This window comes from Bombina bombina, chromosome 7 (assembly GCF_027579735.1).
Source record: "Bombina bombina isolate aBomBom1 chromosome 7, aBomBom1.pri, whole genome shotgun sequence".
NCBI classification, from domain to species: Eukaryota; Metazoa; Chordata; class Amphibia; order Anura; family Bombinatoridae; genus Bombina; species Bombina bombina.
In genome coordinates this window covers 256,604,386-256,619,507 of record NC_069505.1, presented here as the reverse complement: position 1 = coordinate 256,619,507, position 15,122 = coordinate 256,604,386, and the positions used below count along the sequence as shown (strand labels likewise).

General features: G+C 38.3%; 1 protein-coding gene across 1 annotated transcript in view; it reads right to left on the bottom strand.

The window, feature by feature from the left end:
• LOC128635842 (uncharacterized) overlaps positions 1 to 15,122 on the bottom strand; it is a 52,997-nt gene that overhangs the window by 19,165 nt on the left and 18,710 nt on the right. The window contains exon 2 of the mRNA XM_053688955.1: positions 12,973 to 13,095. Coding sequence (XP_053544930.1) covers positions 12,973 to 13,026 — 54 coding nt within the window. The 5' untranslated portion in view covers positions 13,027 to 13,095. The remainder of the gene's footprint in view (positions 1 to 12,972; positions 13,096 to 15,122) is intronic.

Genomic DNA, 15,122 nt, shown 5'->3' with positions numbered 1-15,122 from the left:
GTTGGAGTAGCCTGGTGCCTCTTGCGCACACTTTAACACACTTGCACACACCTGTTTTCCTTTCTCTTCCTAACTTTGGTCGAATGACTGGAGTGGGAGGGAAGGGAGCAGCTATATATACAGCTCTGCTGTGGTGCTCTTTGTCTCCTCCTGCTGACCAGGAGGTGATATCCCATAAGTAAGGATGAAATCCGTGGACTCGTCATATCGTAAAATAAATAAATTTATCAGGTAAGCATAAACTCCCCGTGATGTAACCACATGCATTAATTATGACATCACAGGGAACCAGGAACTCCCTGCTAAAGCAGCACGTCCTTGTTAATTAGTCTTTGGCTGATGGAGGAGGGATTTGAAATTATTATTATTAGTATCAGGTATGTGTAGAGTGGCAACAGATTCTGCAGCGCTATGACATAGGTGGTATACAAGGTAAAATTTACAGGGGTCAAGTGGGTAGAGGGCCTTGCCGAGAGGTGCACTGTTGTAGTAGGCTCTTATGAATGTGAACTACAAATAGCTGGGCTCATAGGCTTACATGCTATGGGGTTTAAGGGGATAGCAGTGGAGATAGGCAGGTTAGTGTATGAAAGCTCATAACTCAGCGTTGGAGCTCCCTCCCACACAGGGGCAGTGTTTTTTTTTAAAACATTTTTTATTTATACAGAGCATCTGGACAAAAATGTTACAAGAGAATAAAAGAGAACAATAAATTGTACATAAAAAAATGAAAATAAAAATGTGACATAAAAAAATAAGACTTGTCCTTCATTATTTATAGAACACACTACATTTTATAGTACCTATCCCTCCATAAAACACACAAAGATATGAAATGTCAGTTTGGAGAGGAGGTCCAATGTGTAGTCATTAATAAGTGATTACCATAAAATGTATTTACAGTAGGGGGTGCAGTGGCTCAAAGCAGCCCCTATCCGATAAAGACAGCATAAATCATACATTGACATTAAACTCCCTTTACAGAAAACATGGGATAACCCATTTTCAAATTACAGGTTGCTTGCCCCTTTGGGGAGCAGGTGATTTTATAAGGTGGTGAGAGTCCACTAGCCATTACACCTGGAGGAGGCAAATCACTTTCAACATGCCTTTAATATTGCTCTGAATCTAAAAGGGACCATATCCCCCAAACATTAGCATTATGACAGGGCAAGTGCGTTTCACATGAGGGGGTCAGCTGATCACCATAGTAACAGTGGTTACCAGACAGGACCCAGGCATACTGATAACACCAGGGGGTGAAGTATCCCCTATGTTGTCACAATAAACAAACTTAAGACGCTTAACTTGAAAGCAGCAAACCAAATCTTTTAAATGAGTGCTCTGATGTCTGTACAGCTACCATAGGAATGACAATTACTTCTCACACTTGGTTCTATATTGGGGATTCCGGGGTAATTATGAATCCAAATAAATGGGAACATTGGGTGAATGTAAAAATAGATGATATTTTGTGAAATTCTATAAAACTATCACATGATTTTTGTTAGATCGAATTTATATTTTATTTATTTTATAAGGTGGTGAGAGTCCACTAGCCATTACACCTGGAGGAGGCAAATATACTCAACATTCCAATAGCGTTTAATCTCTCCCACCTCTCTAGTATCTCAGTCTTATCTTTGCCTCCACAGGAGAAGGTAGACAACTGAGGCAAAATACAGTGTATACTACTATTTACGTTTGGGCATTTAAGGATGATACTTCTATTAAACATATTTGCAAAGCAGCAAATTCTTTTTTTTTTTTTTTTTTTACACAATTTCTCTAAGTTCTACCTTTTTGATTTTGTTTTTGTCTTTTCTGACGTAGCAACAACAATCCTCCTGCTGCTCAGTTAAAAAAACCTTTATTAGTGAATATTCAATACAGGGTCTATATAGAGACAGCAAATTCAGTATTTGTTTTGTTCTAAATGAAACAAATACAGAATAGTACAGCCAACGAATATCTGGGGGAAAAAATTTCCTTGAATATTTGGTACGAAAATTAAGTAAGAACCAAAAATTTCTTGGCTGTACAAGTCTAATATTTTACCTCAAAATATCTGGCTCCTCAACTCAATTTCTAGATCACTTGGCTGCCTGGCTACCTTATTTCCTTTCCTCAGACACCCCTGCGCTCATTCTTGGCGACTTCAACATCCCTCTTGACAATCCCACTTCCTCCTCTGCAAAACAACTTTTGCAACTCACTTCCTATTTCGGTTTGTTACAATGGACTTATTCTCCCACTCACAAAGACGGTCACTTGACCTAATATTTAGCTATCGATGCACTATCTCAAACTTCACAAACTCCCCCTTTCCTCTTTCTGACCACCATCTCCTTACTTGCAACATATCATCCCTCCCTACAACTCTCCCTCCTCCTACTCCTCACACTAAACTTCACAGAAACATTATATCATTAGATCAGCAACAGCTTGCTAATTCTCTCAAACCTCTCCTTTCATCCTTCTCCTCTTTTTTCTGCCTGGCCAATATATCCGCCACTATACTTCCACCCTTACATTTGTCCTTGACAATCTGGCCCTCTTACCTCAGAAATCACACACTTTTTCTCAGCCCTGGCATACTCCTCTGACACGGTACCTACACAGATGTTCCCATACTTCTGAGTGGCACTGGAGAAAATCTCGGAGTTCAGCTGATTTTCTTCATTACAAATTAATCTTGAACTCCTACTTCTCTGCCCTTAATCTCTATAAGCAACATTACTTCTCTACTCTTATATCTAATCTTTCTTCAAACCCAAAATGTCTGTTCTCCACTTTCAATACTCTTCTCCGCCCACCTCCTAACACAACTTCTCTGTCAGCTCAAGACTTTGCCAACCACTTCAATAACAAAATTGACTTTATCAGAAACAAAAATCAGCTCTCAACATAATTCCATTCTCTCACCCCCTCAAACACTCGCAACCAACCACAACCCACATAGCCATAAACTTAGCTCTTTCTCCCCTGTTACTGAGGAAGAAGTTTTGGCACTTATACTGCGCTCTCACCTCACTACCTGTCCCCTTGACCCTATCCCCTCCCTCTCTTCTACCCTTACCCCTATACTCACACACATTTTCAACCTCTCCCTCAGCACAGGCATATTTTCCTCATCTCTGAAACATGCACTGGTCACACCTATCCTCAAAAAACCTTCCCTTGATCCAACCTCCCCATCTAACTACCGCCCTATTTTCCTTCCTCCTCTTGCCTCTTGCCTCTTAGCTTCTAAAAAAACTAGTATATGCACTCATATCCCATTTCCTTACATTAACCCCTTAATGACCGAGGACGTGCAGGGTACGTCCTCAAAAAAAAGGCAGTTAACGCCTGAGGACGTACCCTGCACGTCCTCGGTGTGGAAAGCAGCTGGAAGCGATCCTGCTCGCTTCCAGCTGCTTTCCAGTTATTGCAGTGATGCCTCGATATGGAGGCATCCTGCAATAACCATGTATGGCCATCCGATGCAGAGAGAGCCACTCTGTGGCCCTCTCTGCACCGGACATCGATGGCCGGTATCGTTGGTGGGTGGGAGCCGACGTGGGAGGCGGGTGGCGGCCATCGATGGGCCCAGTGATGTGGAGGGGGGCGGGATCGTGGGCGGGGATGACCAGGGGCGCGCACGGATGCGCGCGTGTGCACGAAGGGGAGGGGGCGGGCGCGTGCACGGGAGGGAGCGGGTGGGAACCGCTACACTACAGAAAATATCTAATCTAATCAGGGTTCTAAAACATAAAAATAATAAAAATAAAAAGCGAAATCAGGGGGTGTTGGGTTGGTATGTGGGAGGGAAGCTACACTACAGAAAAAAAACTGGGGAAAAATAAAAAACAACAACATTTTTTCTGCAAATTGGGTACTGGCAGATAGCTGCCAGTACCCAAGATGGCCCCCAAAAAGGCAAAGGGGGATGGTTAGAGAGATGCTTGAGGGGGGATCAGGGAGGTTGGGGGCTAAGGGGGATCCTAAACAGCAGCATATGTAAATATGCTATACAATTTTTTAAAAAAAAACAAAGATTCCCTTTATTTTTGTACTGGCAGACATTCTGCCAGTACTTAAGATGGCGGGGACAATTGTGGGGTGGGGGAGGGAAGGGAGCTGTTTGGGAGGGATCAGGGGGTGTGATGTGTCAGGTGGGATGCTGATCTCTACACTAAAGCTAAAATTAACCCTACAAGCTACCTACAAGCTACCTAATTAACCCCTTCACTGCTAGACATAATACACGTGTGATGCGCAGCGGCATTTAGCGGCCTTCTAATTACCAAAAAGCAACGCCAAAGTCATATATGTCTGCTATTTCTGAACAAAGGGGATCCCAGAGAAGCATTTACAACCATTTGTGACATAATTGCTCAAGCTGCTTGTAAATGATTTCAGTGAGAAACCTAAAATTGTGAAAAATGTAACGTTTTTTTAATTTGATCGCATTTGGCGGTGAAATGGTGGCATGAAATATACCAAAATGGGCCTAGATCAATACTTTGGGTTGTCTTCTAAAAAAAAATATATACATGTTAAGGGATATTCAGGGATTCCTAAAAGATATCAGTGTTCCAATGTAACTAGCGCTAATTTTGAAAAAAAGGGGTTTGGAAATAGCAAAGTGCTACTTGTATTTATGGCCCTATAACTTGCAAAAAAAGCAAAGAACATGTAAACATTGGGTATTTCTAAACTCAGGACAAAATTTAGAAACTATTTAGCATGGGTGTTTTTTGGTGGTTGTAGATGTGTAACAGATTTTGGGGGTCAAAGTTAGAAAAAGTGTGTTTTTTTCCATTTTTTCCTCATAGTATATAATTTTTTTATAGTAAATTATAAGATATGATGAAAATAATGGTATCTTTAGAAAGTCCACTTAATGGCGAGAAAAACGGTATATAATATGTGTGGGTACAGTAAATGAGTAAGAGGAAAATTACAGCTAAACACAAACACCGCAGAAATGTAAAAATAGCCTTGGTCCCAAACGGACAGAAAATGGAAAAGTGCTGCGGTCATTAAGGGGTTAAACTCCCTTCTTGACCCACTGCAATCTGGATTTTATCCCCTTCACTCCACAGAGACAGCAATCCTTAAGGTTACCAATGACCTACTTACAGCAAAATCAAAAGGCCACTTCTCTCTGCTTATCCTCCTTGATCTGTCTGCAGCCTTTGATACTGTTGACCACCCTCTTTTGCTCCAAACCTTCCAATCCTTCAACATCTGTGACACAGCCCTCTCATGGTTCTCTTCCTACCTGTCAAACCGTACCTTTAGTGTAGACTTCTCTGGGGCCTCCTCTGCCCCATCACCACTTTCTGTCGGGGTACCGCAAGGCTCTGTCCTCTGTCCCCTACTCTTTTCATTCTACACGTCATCATTAGGTTCCATAATAAAGTCCCATGGTTTCCAATATTATTTGTATTCCGTTGACACCCAAATCTATTGCACTGCACCAAACCTATCTCCTTCCTTGCTAACCCGTGTCACTAACTGTCTTGCTCGCATCTCTTCCTGGATGTCCTCTCACTACCTCAAGCTAAATCTCTCTAAAACTGAGCTCCTTATTTCCCCCCTTCTTCCAAAATCTTGATAACTGTCGACAACTCCATCATTACCACTACCCCGCATGCCAGTTGTCCAGGGGAGGGCTGGCAGCCTTAGGCCTGGGGGGCAAATCCAGTCAAGTGGCCCATTGCACCAACAAATCAGCTCACAGCCACAGGACCCACAGCACGCCACAGCCAGCAGGACCCACCACAGGACCCATAGCCAGCAGGACCCACCAGGAATAACCTTTACTGAAGCCAACTGGGATTAGATAGTGCATGATCACTTCCAATTCTTGGAATTGGAAAAAAAAACTTTGTTTTCAAAGTGTAATTGCAGAAAATGGTGCAAAATAATGAAAAAGTTTATTGCAAAGGTGTTTTACTAGACTTTATTTAAAATGTTGTATTCTCAAAGTGTTTACATTCCTTAAAAAATGTGGGCTGGTGGAATGTGCCAGCCATAGGGATTTTTTCCAGGGGTTAAAGGAAAGCTTTTGAACAGTTTTTTCTGCAATGACTTTAAACCACTGATTTTTTTTTAAATGTTTTTTTTTTTAGCACATTCATTGCCTCTTTAAAAATATGGTGACCATGTAGGCTGGTAGAATTGTAGGTGTGTACACACTAGATTAACAACTAAATAAGAAAACATCTAAAATTTATTCTAAACTAAATAAGCTACAGTTAGAGCGATCACACATTACCTATTATTTTTCATGCTGCATGGAGTGTGTGCAGCCCTCATGTACACCTAAAGCCATGTTGCTTTCCTATTTAAATTACTGTATATATATATAATTTACATATAGTAAACAAGAGTCCTTTAGTTTAATCTTAATACACTGAAAGGGACATGAAACCCATTTTTTTTTCTCACAATTCAGATAGAGTTTACAATTTTAAACAGCTTTGCAATTTACTTATATTGTCAAATTTGCTTTGTTTTCTTGGTATCCTTTATTATTATTATTTGTAGAGCGTCAACATATTCTGCAGCCCTATAAACATAGCTATAATATTCATTTTTACGAGACAAATGGGTAGGGGGCCTACCAAGAGTTCCACTGTTGCAATTCAGCTCTCATGAAGGTGATCTATAAAGCAGCTGGGCTTGAATGCTTATGTGCTTGTTCAGGCGCAGCAATGCACTACTGGGAGATAGCGGCTGATTGGTGGCTGTATATACGCTTCTTGTCATTGTCTCACCTAATGTGTTATCTAGCTCCCAGTAGAGAAATGTTGCCCCTTCAAGAAAAGATACCAAGAAAATGAAGCAAATTTGATAAAAAAAAAAACTGTAAGTCCACTGGAATAATTTTTTAAAACTGTTTGCTCTATCTGAATCATGAAAAAAAACATTGGGTTTCATGTCCCTTAAAGTTACAGATTAAAGGGACATGAAACCCAAACATTTCCTTTCATGATTCAGATAGATTATACATTTTTAAACAACTTTCCAATTTACTTCTCTAATCAATTTTGCTTTATTTGCTTGGTATCTTTTATATAAGAAGCAGCAATGCACTCCTGGGAGAAAGCTGAACACATTTGTAAGCCAATTAAAATGGGCATACAAGTTCATCCACCTATCAGCAGCTAGCTCCAAGCTCCTGAGCCTATCTAGATATGCTTTTCAACAAATCATTTCAAAGGTATAAAGCAAATTAGAAAATAGAAGTAAATTGTAAAGTTGTTTAAAATTGTATGTTCTGTCTGAATCATGAAAGACAAATTTTGTGTTTCATGTCCCTTTAATAATACTGCAAGAATGCAAATGCAATTAAAAGCTCCACAATGCATGTACATGTTTAATAACTTAAAGGGGCATGAAACCCATTTTTTTCTTTTAAGATTCAGATAGAGCATACAGTTTTAACATCTTTCCAATGTACTTTTATTATCAATGTTGCTTCATTTTCTTGGTATCCTTTATTGAAGGAGCAGCAATATACTACCAGGAGCTAGCTGAACACATTGTTAAGCCAATGACAATAGATATATATGTGCAGCCACCAATAAGTAGCTAGCTCCCAGATCCTAAGCTTACCTAGGTATCTTTTTCAGCAAAGGATACCAAGAGAACTAAGCAAATTAGATAATAAAAGTAAATTAAGAAGTTGTTTAAACTGTGTGCTCTATCTGAACCATGAAAGTAAAATGATGGTTTTCATGTCCCTTTAATAAAAATGATTCAGGAAGCCTGTTTTTAGCTAATTCCTCCTAGAAACCATGAAATTACTAACTTAGAAAAAAACACAGCATAGACACAGTTTATCTTTATTAACAATAACACAGAATGCTTTTAAAAGATAATATGCTTCCATATTTCCATGCAGCCCTGCTCACTAGCTCTGGGGTACACATACAATACACTCCCATTGCAGAACTGTATATAAATGTACAGCCCTGCTCACTAGCTCTGGGGTACACATACAATACACTCCCATTGCAGAATTGTATATAAATGTGCAGCCTAGCAAGGGACTGTTACCTACAGTTACACATCACACAGTAATGCATATATGACAAATACTGCTCACTAGCTCTGGGGTACACATACAGTACACTCCAATTGCACAACTGTATATAAATGTGCAGCCTAGCAAGGGGCTGTTACCTACAGTTACACATCACACAGCAATGCATATATGACAAATACTGCCCACTAGGCTCTGGGGTACACATACAATACACTCCCATTGCACAACTGTATATAAATGTGCAGCCTAGCAAGGGACTGTTACCTACAGTTAAACATTATTATTATTATTATTATTTCCCCATGTAGGATACAACATAAACTGAAATGTCTTATCCCAATGCTTCAGCTAAAATAAAAGCTGCACAGTATTAGCTGTATTCTACATGAGGATCTTACTGCACAGCCACAGTATTAGCTGTATTCTACATGAGGATCTTACTGCACAGCCACAGTATTTGCTGTATTCTACATGAGGATCTTACTGCACAGCCACAGTATTAGCTGTATTCTACATGAGGATTTCACTGCAGCCCGGCCCCTGAAGAAACCCCACACACTTGCTGACAGCTCATTTATGTACTTACTGTTTAGTAGAGGTGGCCACACATGATTCTAGCAGCTCACAATGATGCCTTTCCCTCCATCCATTCATTGAGACTGCGCTCTGTTTGACTAGGGAAAGCCTGCACTAAGCCCTTCCCCCTCAGCACATGGCCTTTCAGTTTCAGTGCCATAGAGAGAAAGGCTGCTCCACTGCTGCTTATGTGTGTACAGCTGCTCCCCCTGCTGGCCATTATTAAAATTACAATTAAAAAAAAAAAAAAAAAAAAGCAGCAGCCGTTTTTAACATGATTTAGGGCAGCCTGGGGGGCAATTGTCTCGGGGAACATTTGACTCTTTCTTTCACTCCTCACATTCAGTCCTTGGCTAAAGCTGCTGCTTCCACCTTCAAAACATCTCTAAAACTAGGCATTTCCTTACACAAAACACAACTAAGATTTTAATCTACTCTCTCATCCTTTCCCGCCTCGATTACTGCAACTCTGTCCTCTCTGGTCTCCCCAGCTGCCGCCTAGCTCCTTTACAATCCATAATGAATGCCTCTGCCAGGCTCATCTTCCTTACACGTCGCTCTTCATCTGCTGCGCCTCTCTGCCAATCCCTTCACTGGCTTCCTCTTGCTTCTAGGATTAAACACAAAATTCTCACTCTGACATACAAAGCCCTCAACTGCACTGCTCCCCCCTACATCTCAGACCTTGTCTCCAGATACTCTCCCTCCCGTCCCCTTCACTCTGCTCATGACCTCCTACTCTCATCCTCTCTGGTTACGTCTTCACACTCTGTTTACAGAACTTCTCCAGACTGGCTCCCATCTTGTGGAACTCTCTGCCTCGCTCCACAAGATTCTCCCCTAGTTTTAACAGCTTCAAGCGCTCCCTAAAGACTCTACTGTTCAGGGATGCATACAACCTATGCTAACCTTTTTTTATACCAGTTCCTCTCCTCCACTGCTATCCCCTAAACCCCCTTAGCATGTAAGCCTAAGAGTTCAGCTGTTTGTAGATCAGCTTCTTAAAGGGACACTCAATGAAAATTATTCAGATAGAGCATGCCATTTTAAACAACTTTCCAATTTACTTCCATTAAAAAAATGTGCACAGTATTTTTATATTTAAACTTTTGGAGTCACCAAATCCTACTGAGCATGTGCAAGAATAAGCATGTATGCATTTGTGATTGGCTGATGGCTGTCACATGGTACGTGTATGCATTTGTAAAAAAATCTACTACTCATTTGAAGTTCAGACTAAGTGCTATTGCATTGTCTTGTGATCTTGCATTTGTTTATTATGCAAATCTACTGTGTTGACTGGTCCTTTAAGAGCTGACTACAACAGTGCGACTCTTGGCAGGGCCCTCTACCCGTTTGATCCCTATAATTGTTTTGTTGTACTCTGCCTTTGTTTATAGCGCTGTATAATCTGTTGGCGCTCTCTAAAAATAACCAATAATAATAATAATAATAATAAAGTAGCCACATCCCTTTATGAATTTTAAGCAGCCAATTAGGATCCTTATCCTGGGACTTGCATGGGAGTGTGCATCTAGCATGTGCAGGCACGGTCACTTTATTTTCCTTAAGGTAGTTTACTGTGAATCTTACAAGATTATGGTGAAATTCCCTTTTTACCTAGAGATGTTTATGTAAAATGTTCTAGTCAGCTTTTTAGAGAAATGCTGCATTACTTTCAAGTCATTTGGCAGACGAGTAACATGTCGCTTTAAGGAATAAGTCCTACCTTTGTCCTGCACACCCTTATTCCCTTCTGTACTTATTTGTTTTTTAAACAGCAGATATGATGTTGACATTATTGACTTTGCAAAAGCAAACAGGAGTGGTGTTTCTTTCTGTTAGATGTTAGAGGTTATAGGTACGTTGTTTTTTTTATACACAGTTAGTAAATATCAGCAATTAATCATTGCATTGCAAAAGATCTAGGTAAACAATGGAGTCGATTTATCAAGCTGCGGCAGACAGGGGCGCACATACGCGCCGCTGTCCTGGTGGGCTGAATCCCGCTGACGGAATTCAGCATTGCACAAAAACGCAATTTTGTACTTTTGTGCAATGCTGCCCCATGCCCGCACACAACCAATCACGCGTGGGCAGGAGCCGAGCTGTCAATCTCTCCGGTCGGTCTGATGACCATTGCTTGTTAAATACGGACTGCAGGTTCTGTTGCGAGAATCTGCAGTCCTAACGGGCAAAGGCTGGTAAAAGCCTTTGATAAATCGACCCCAATAAGTGTTTTTAAAAGCATTTAAAATTGACAGTTTGCTAGCATTTGTATGTTTTGCAGCTGACACACCCTTTTCAAAGCTTCTTGGGGCATGTTTATCTTAACTGTGGACAGTTATACTGCTAGAAATAAGCTCCTGTACTATTAGGTATTCAATGTGTTGCATGTTACAGTGTTAAATCCCTGAAGCCTGCAGGGGCAGAACCTCCACACACATATACAAAAACACACACACACACATACAAACATACACACACACATATACATACATACACAAACACACATATATACACATACACAAACACACACATACCCAAAAATATATATACACACACAAATATACACAAACATACACACACATACACAAACATATACACACATACACATATACACAAACAGACACATATACACACACACACACATACATACACAAACATATACACACATATGCAAATATATATATATATATACATACATACAGTATATATATATATATATATATATGTACACACACACACAAACATATACTCACACAAACATATACACACATACACAATCATATACACACATACATATATATATATATACACACATATACACATATATATATACACATATATATATATATATTTAGATATATATATATATATATACACACAATCATATACACACACATACACAAACATATACACACATAAACATATGCACACATAAACATATACACACATAAACACACACACAAAATTATACATACATATATATATATATATATATATATATACAGTATATATACACACTTACACATACACACTTACACATATACACACACAAACTCTCTCTCACACACACACATATACACAAACATATACACACACACACACACATATATATATATATATATATATATATATATATATATATATATATATATATATATATACAAACATACACATATAAACACACACACACAAAACAAAAATAAATACACATATACACATACACACACAAACTCATACACACGTATGTACAGAAACACATATACACAAAAATATACACATATACACAAACATATACTCATACACACACACATACAAACACATACATACACACACATATACATAAACATATACACACACATATACACATAAACAAACTCACGCACACATATACACAAATATATACATATACACACACACATACATAAACACACACAAACATACACAAACACACACACATACACAAACATATACACACAAACACACACACACACACAAACATACACAAACACACACATACACAAACACACACATACACAAACATATACACACAAACACACACACACACACAAACATACACAAACACACACATACACACAAACAAATATGCACATACACACACATAAACAAACACACGCACACAAACACAAACATATACACATACACAAACATACAGTATATACATACACAAACACATACATACACCCCTTTGGAAATAGCGGTTGAATGTTTTTGTCTTGTTTTTTGTCAACAAAGAAATTCCAAATAACGCCATGAGCTAATATATGATTAAATAAAACACATTTTTGGCTGTACACCTGTTTATTAAGATAAGAAATGTACACTGTTTTTACTGATAAAATGTATTTACGTTATAGATTTAAATCATTCCATTCTCAGAAAACCTGAGCAATAAGATAAAGAATAAAATTAAGTTAAAAAAATCTTCAGTTGTGACTCAAATATAAGACAAAAGACCTCATCAGATAAGCAAATGAACTTCCACTATGAAATCTTTTTCACAGCTGTTGAGCGTGTTGTTTGGAATCAGGATGTGTATCCTATAGTGAATTTATGGTATTGGGCAGATTTTCCCCCAAAATATTGGGGAACATTGTTTACTACAAAGATAAGCTGAGAGTTCTTGTGTGTTTTGGTTATATCAGACATCAGATGATGTGTTTTACTTAACATATATATATATATATATATACATATATATATATATATATATATGTATATACATATACACACACACACACACATACATACTGTATATATCTATTAGGCTAATAAGACACATTTAAGAAGCTCTGTACATTTGTCACATACATTACTATACATACCTCCAGGTTGTCCTGTTCACATGAGGATTCTGTCTTATCTGTGGCCCCATCCATAACGACTTCACCCTGAGCGAAGGATCCGCAGAGACCTTACAGTATATGTAACAGGGCTGGGATTTCCTTCTAGATACAAAGTACACAAAACATTTAAAGTATCAATAAATCTGTTTCAGTGTATTGTTCGTGAGCTTGTTGTTTCCCCTTTGCACAGACAGGAGTATTATGTAGCAATGAACAAAAGCCCTTTAGCTGATATTTTTATTTCTATGTTGCTTCATAACAGCAGTTATTTAGTTTACAATGATATTCTGGTATGTGCTGGATTGTACACACAACACGCTAGCACTTAATGATCTACTGGAGTATAAGCTTTAAGGTGTCTCTGCTGCAGGTCCCATATGTCAGAGGAGATGGCTCATGGTCCCATTTCGCTGTAAGACTACCCTTTTCCTCTTAAAGGGACATGAACCCCACATTTTTTTCTTTCATGATTCAGATAGAGCAGAAATTTTAAACAACTTTTTAATTTACTCCTATTATTAATTTTCTTCTTGGTATCTTTATTTGAAAAGTAGGAATGTAAGCTGGAGCCGGTCCATATTTGGTTCAGCACCTGGGTAGCGCTTGCTGATTGGTGGCTAACTGTAGCAAGCGCTACCCAGCTTATATTGATAATAGGAGTAAATTAGAAAGTTGCTTAAAATCACAGGCTCTATCTGAACCATGCAATTGGGTTTCATATCCCTTTAAATGCACAGTAATTACCTTAATTGCAAGATATTTCTGTTTTGCTATAGAATAACATATTATCTAAGTCTAAACATTCTTAGAACTAATTAACCTCTTGTTTGCTACACATGTTTTTCAATAGCAAACTCCACTCACCAGTTGCCTCATTTGGGGAAGCCAGTGCAGGGTGATAAGGTTAAATGACCAATGAATATAGTAGATTTGCAGAATTAACATGAGAATTTTAAAAAAGACAATACAATAGAAATTACTCTGAATTTTTAATGAGCAGTCATTTTTCTTTCTGAAAAATGTTGAAAAATCTTCTAATTTGACGGCCTCTGTATCAGGTGACAACCATCAGCCAATCACAGACTCATGTACATTAACACTATGAACTCTTGGACATGCCCAAAAGTAGCTTTGCCTCAGAAATTGTGCATGCAAAAAGTAAATCTGAAAGCATGCTCTATCTCAATCATGAAAGTTTATTTTGACTTTACTGATCCTTTAACAACAGTATTAATATTAGTATAAAGTTTATTGTTTTGTAGTTGCCAATTAGTGACAGATATGCAGCAGGGTTAGCCTTGAAAAGTCAGCAATGTGTATTTCCAGCAATGAGAATGAAAAATCCTCAGTATATAGAGCCAATTTACATAAAAAGCTGGTGAAATAAATAATGAGAGTATATTACAAAGTTATATTACTGCACACAACTGAAAAGTGTATAAATACAAATCTAAAGGTGTTGGCTGCCCCTCTAAATCAGGACAGTAAAAGCACAGAAGACACAACTGCTGCAGTATCAGTTCCCAGGATCAGAAAGCATTTAGTTGAATGACAACTTTTTATATTTAACTACAGAGCTCTGTGTGACTAACCATTAAATCCCACAGACATTGTAACAAACCTTTGTACTACACAGCATTGTGCTGCAACTATACAATACCTCTTTACAAATGGCAGAAAATGGTATATGTTACATAATGACTTACTTCAAATAATACAAATATGCTCTCACACACACACATACAGGTATATATACAGTTTTTGTGGATATGTGTGAAGGTGTGGGTGTGTATATGTGTGTATATGTATGTAGGTGTGTGTGCAGTGTGTATATGTGTATGTAGGTGTGTGTGTGTATGTGAGTGTATGTATGTATGTATATGTATGTTGGTGTGTGTGTATAATGTGTATAAATGTGTTTATATGTATGTAGGTGTGTGTGTATAGTGTGTATAAATGTGAGTGTATGTATGTGTGTATATGTATGTAGATGTGTGTGTATAGTGTGTATAAATGTGAGTGTATGTATGTGTGTATATATATGTAGATGTGTGTGTATAGTGTGTATAAATGTGTGTGTATGTATGTGTGTATATGTATGTAGATGTGTGTGTATAGTGTGTATAAAT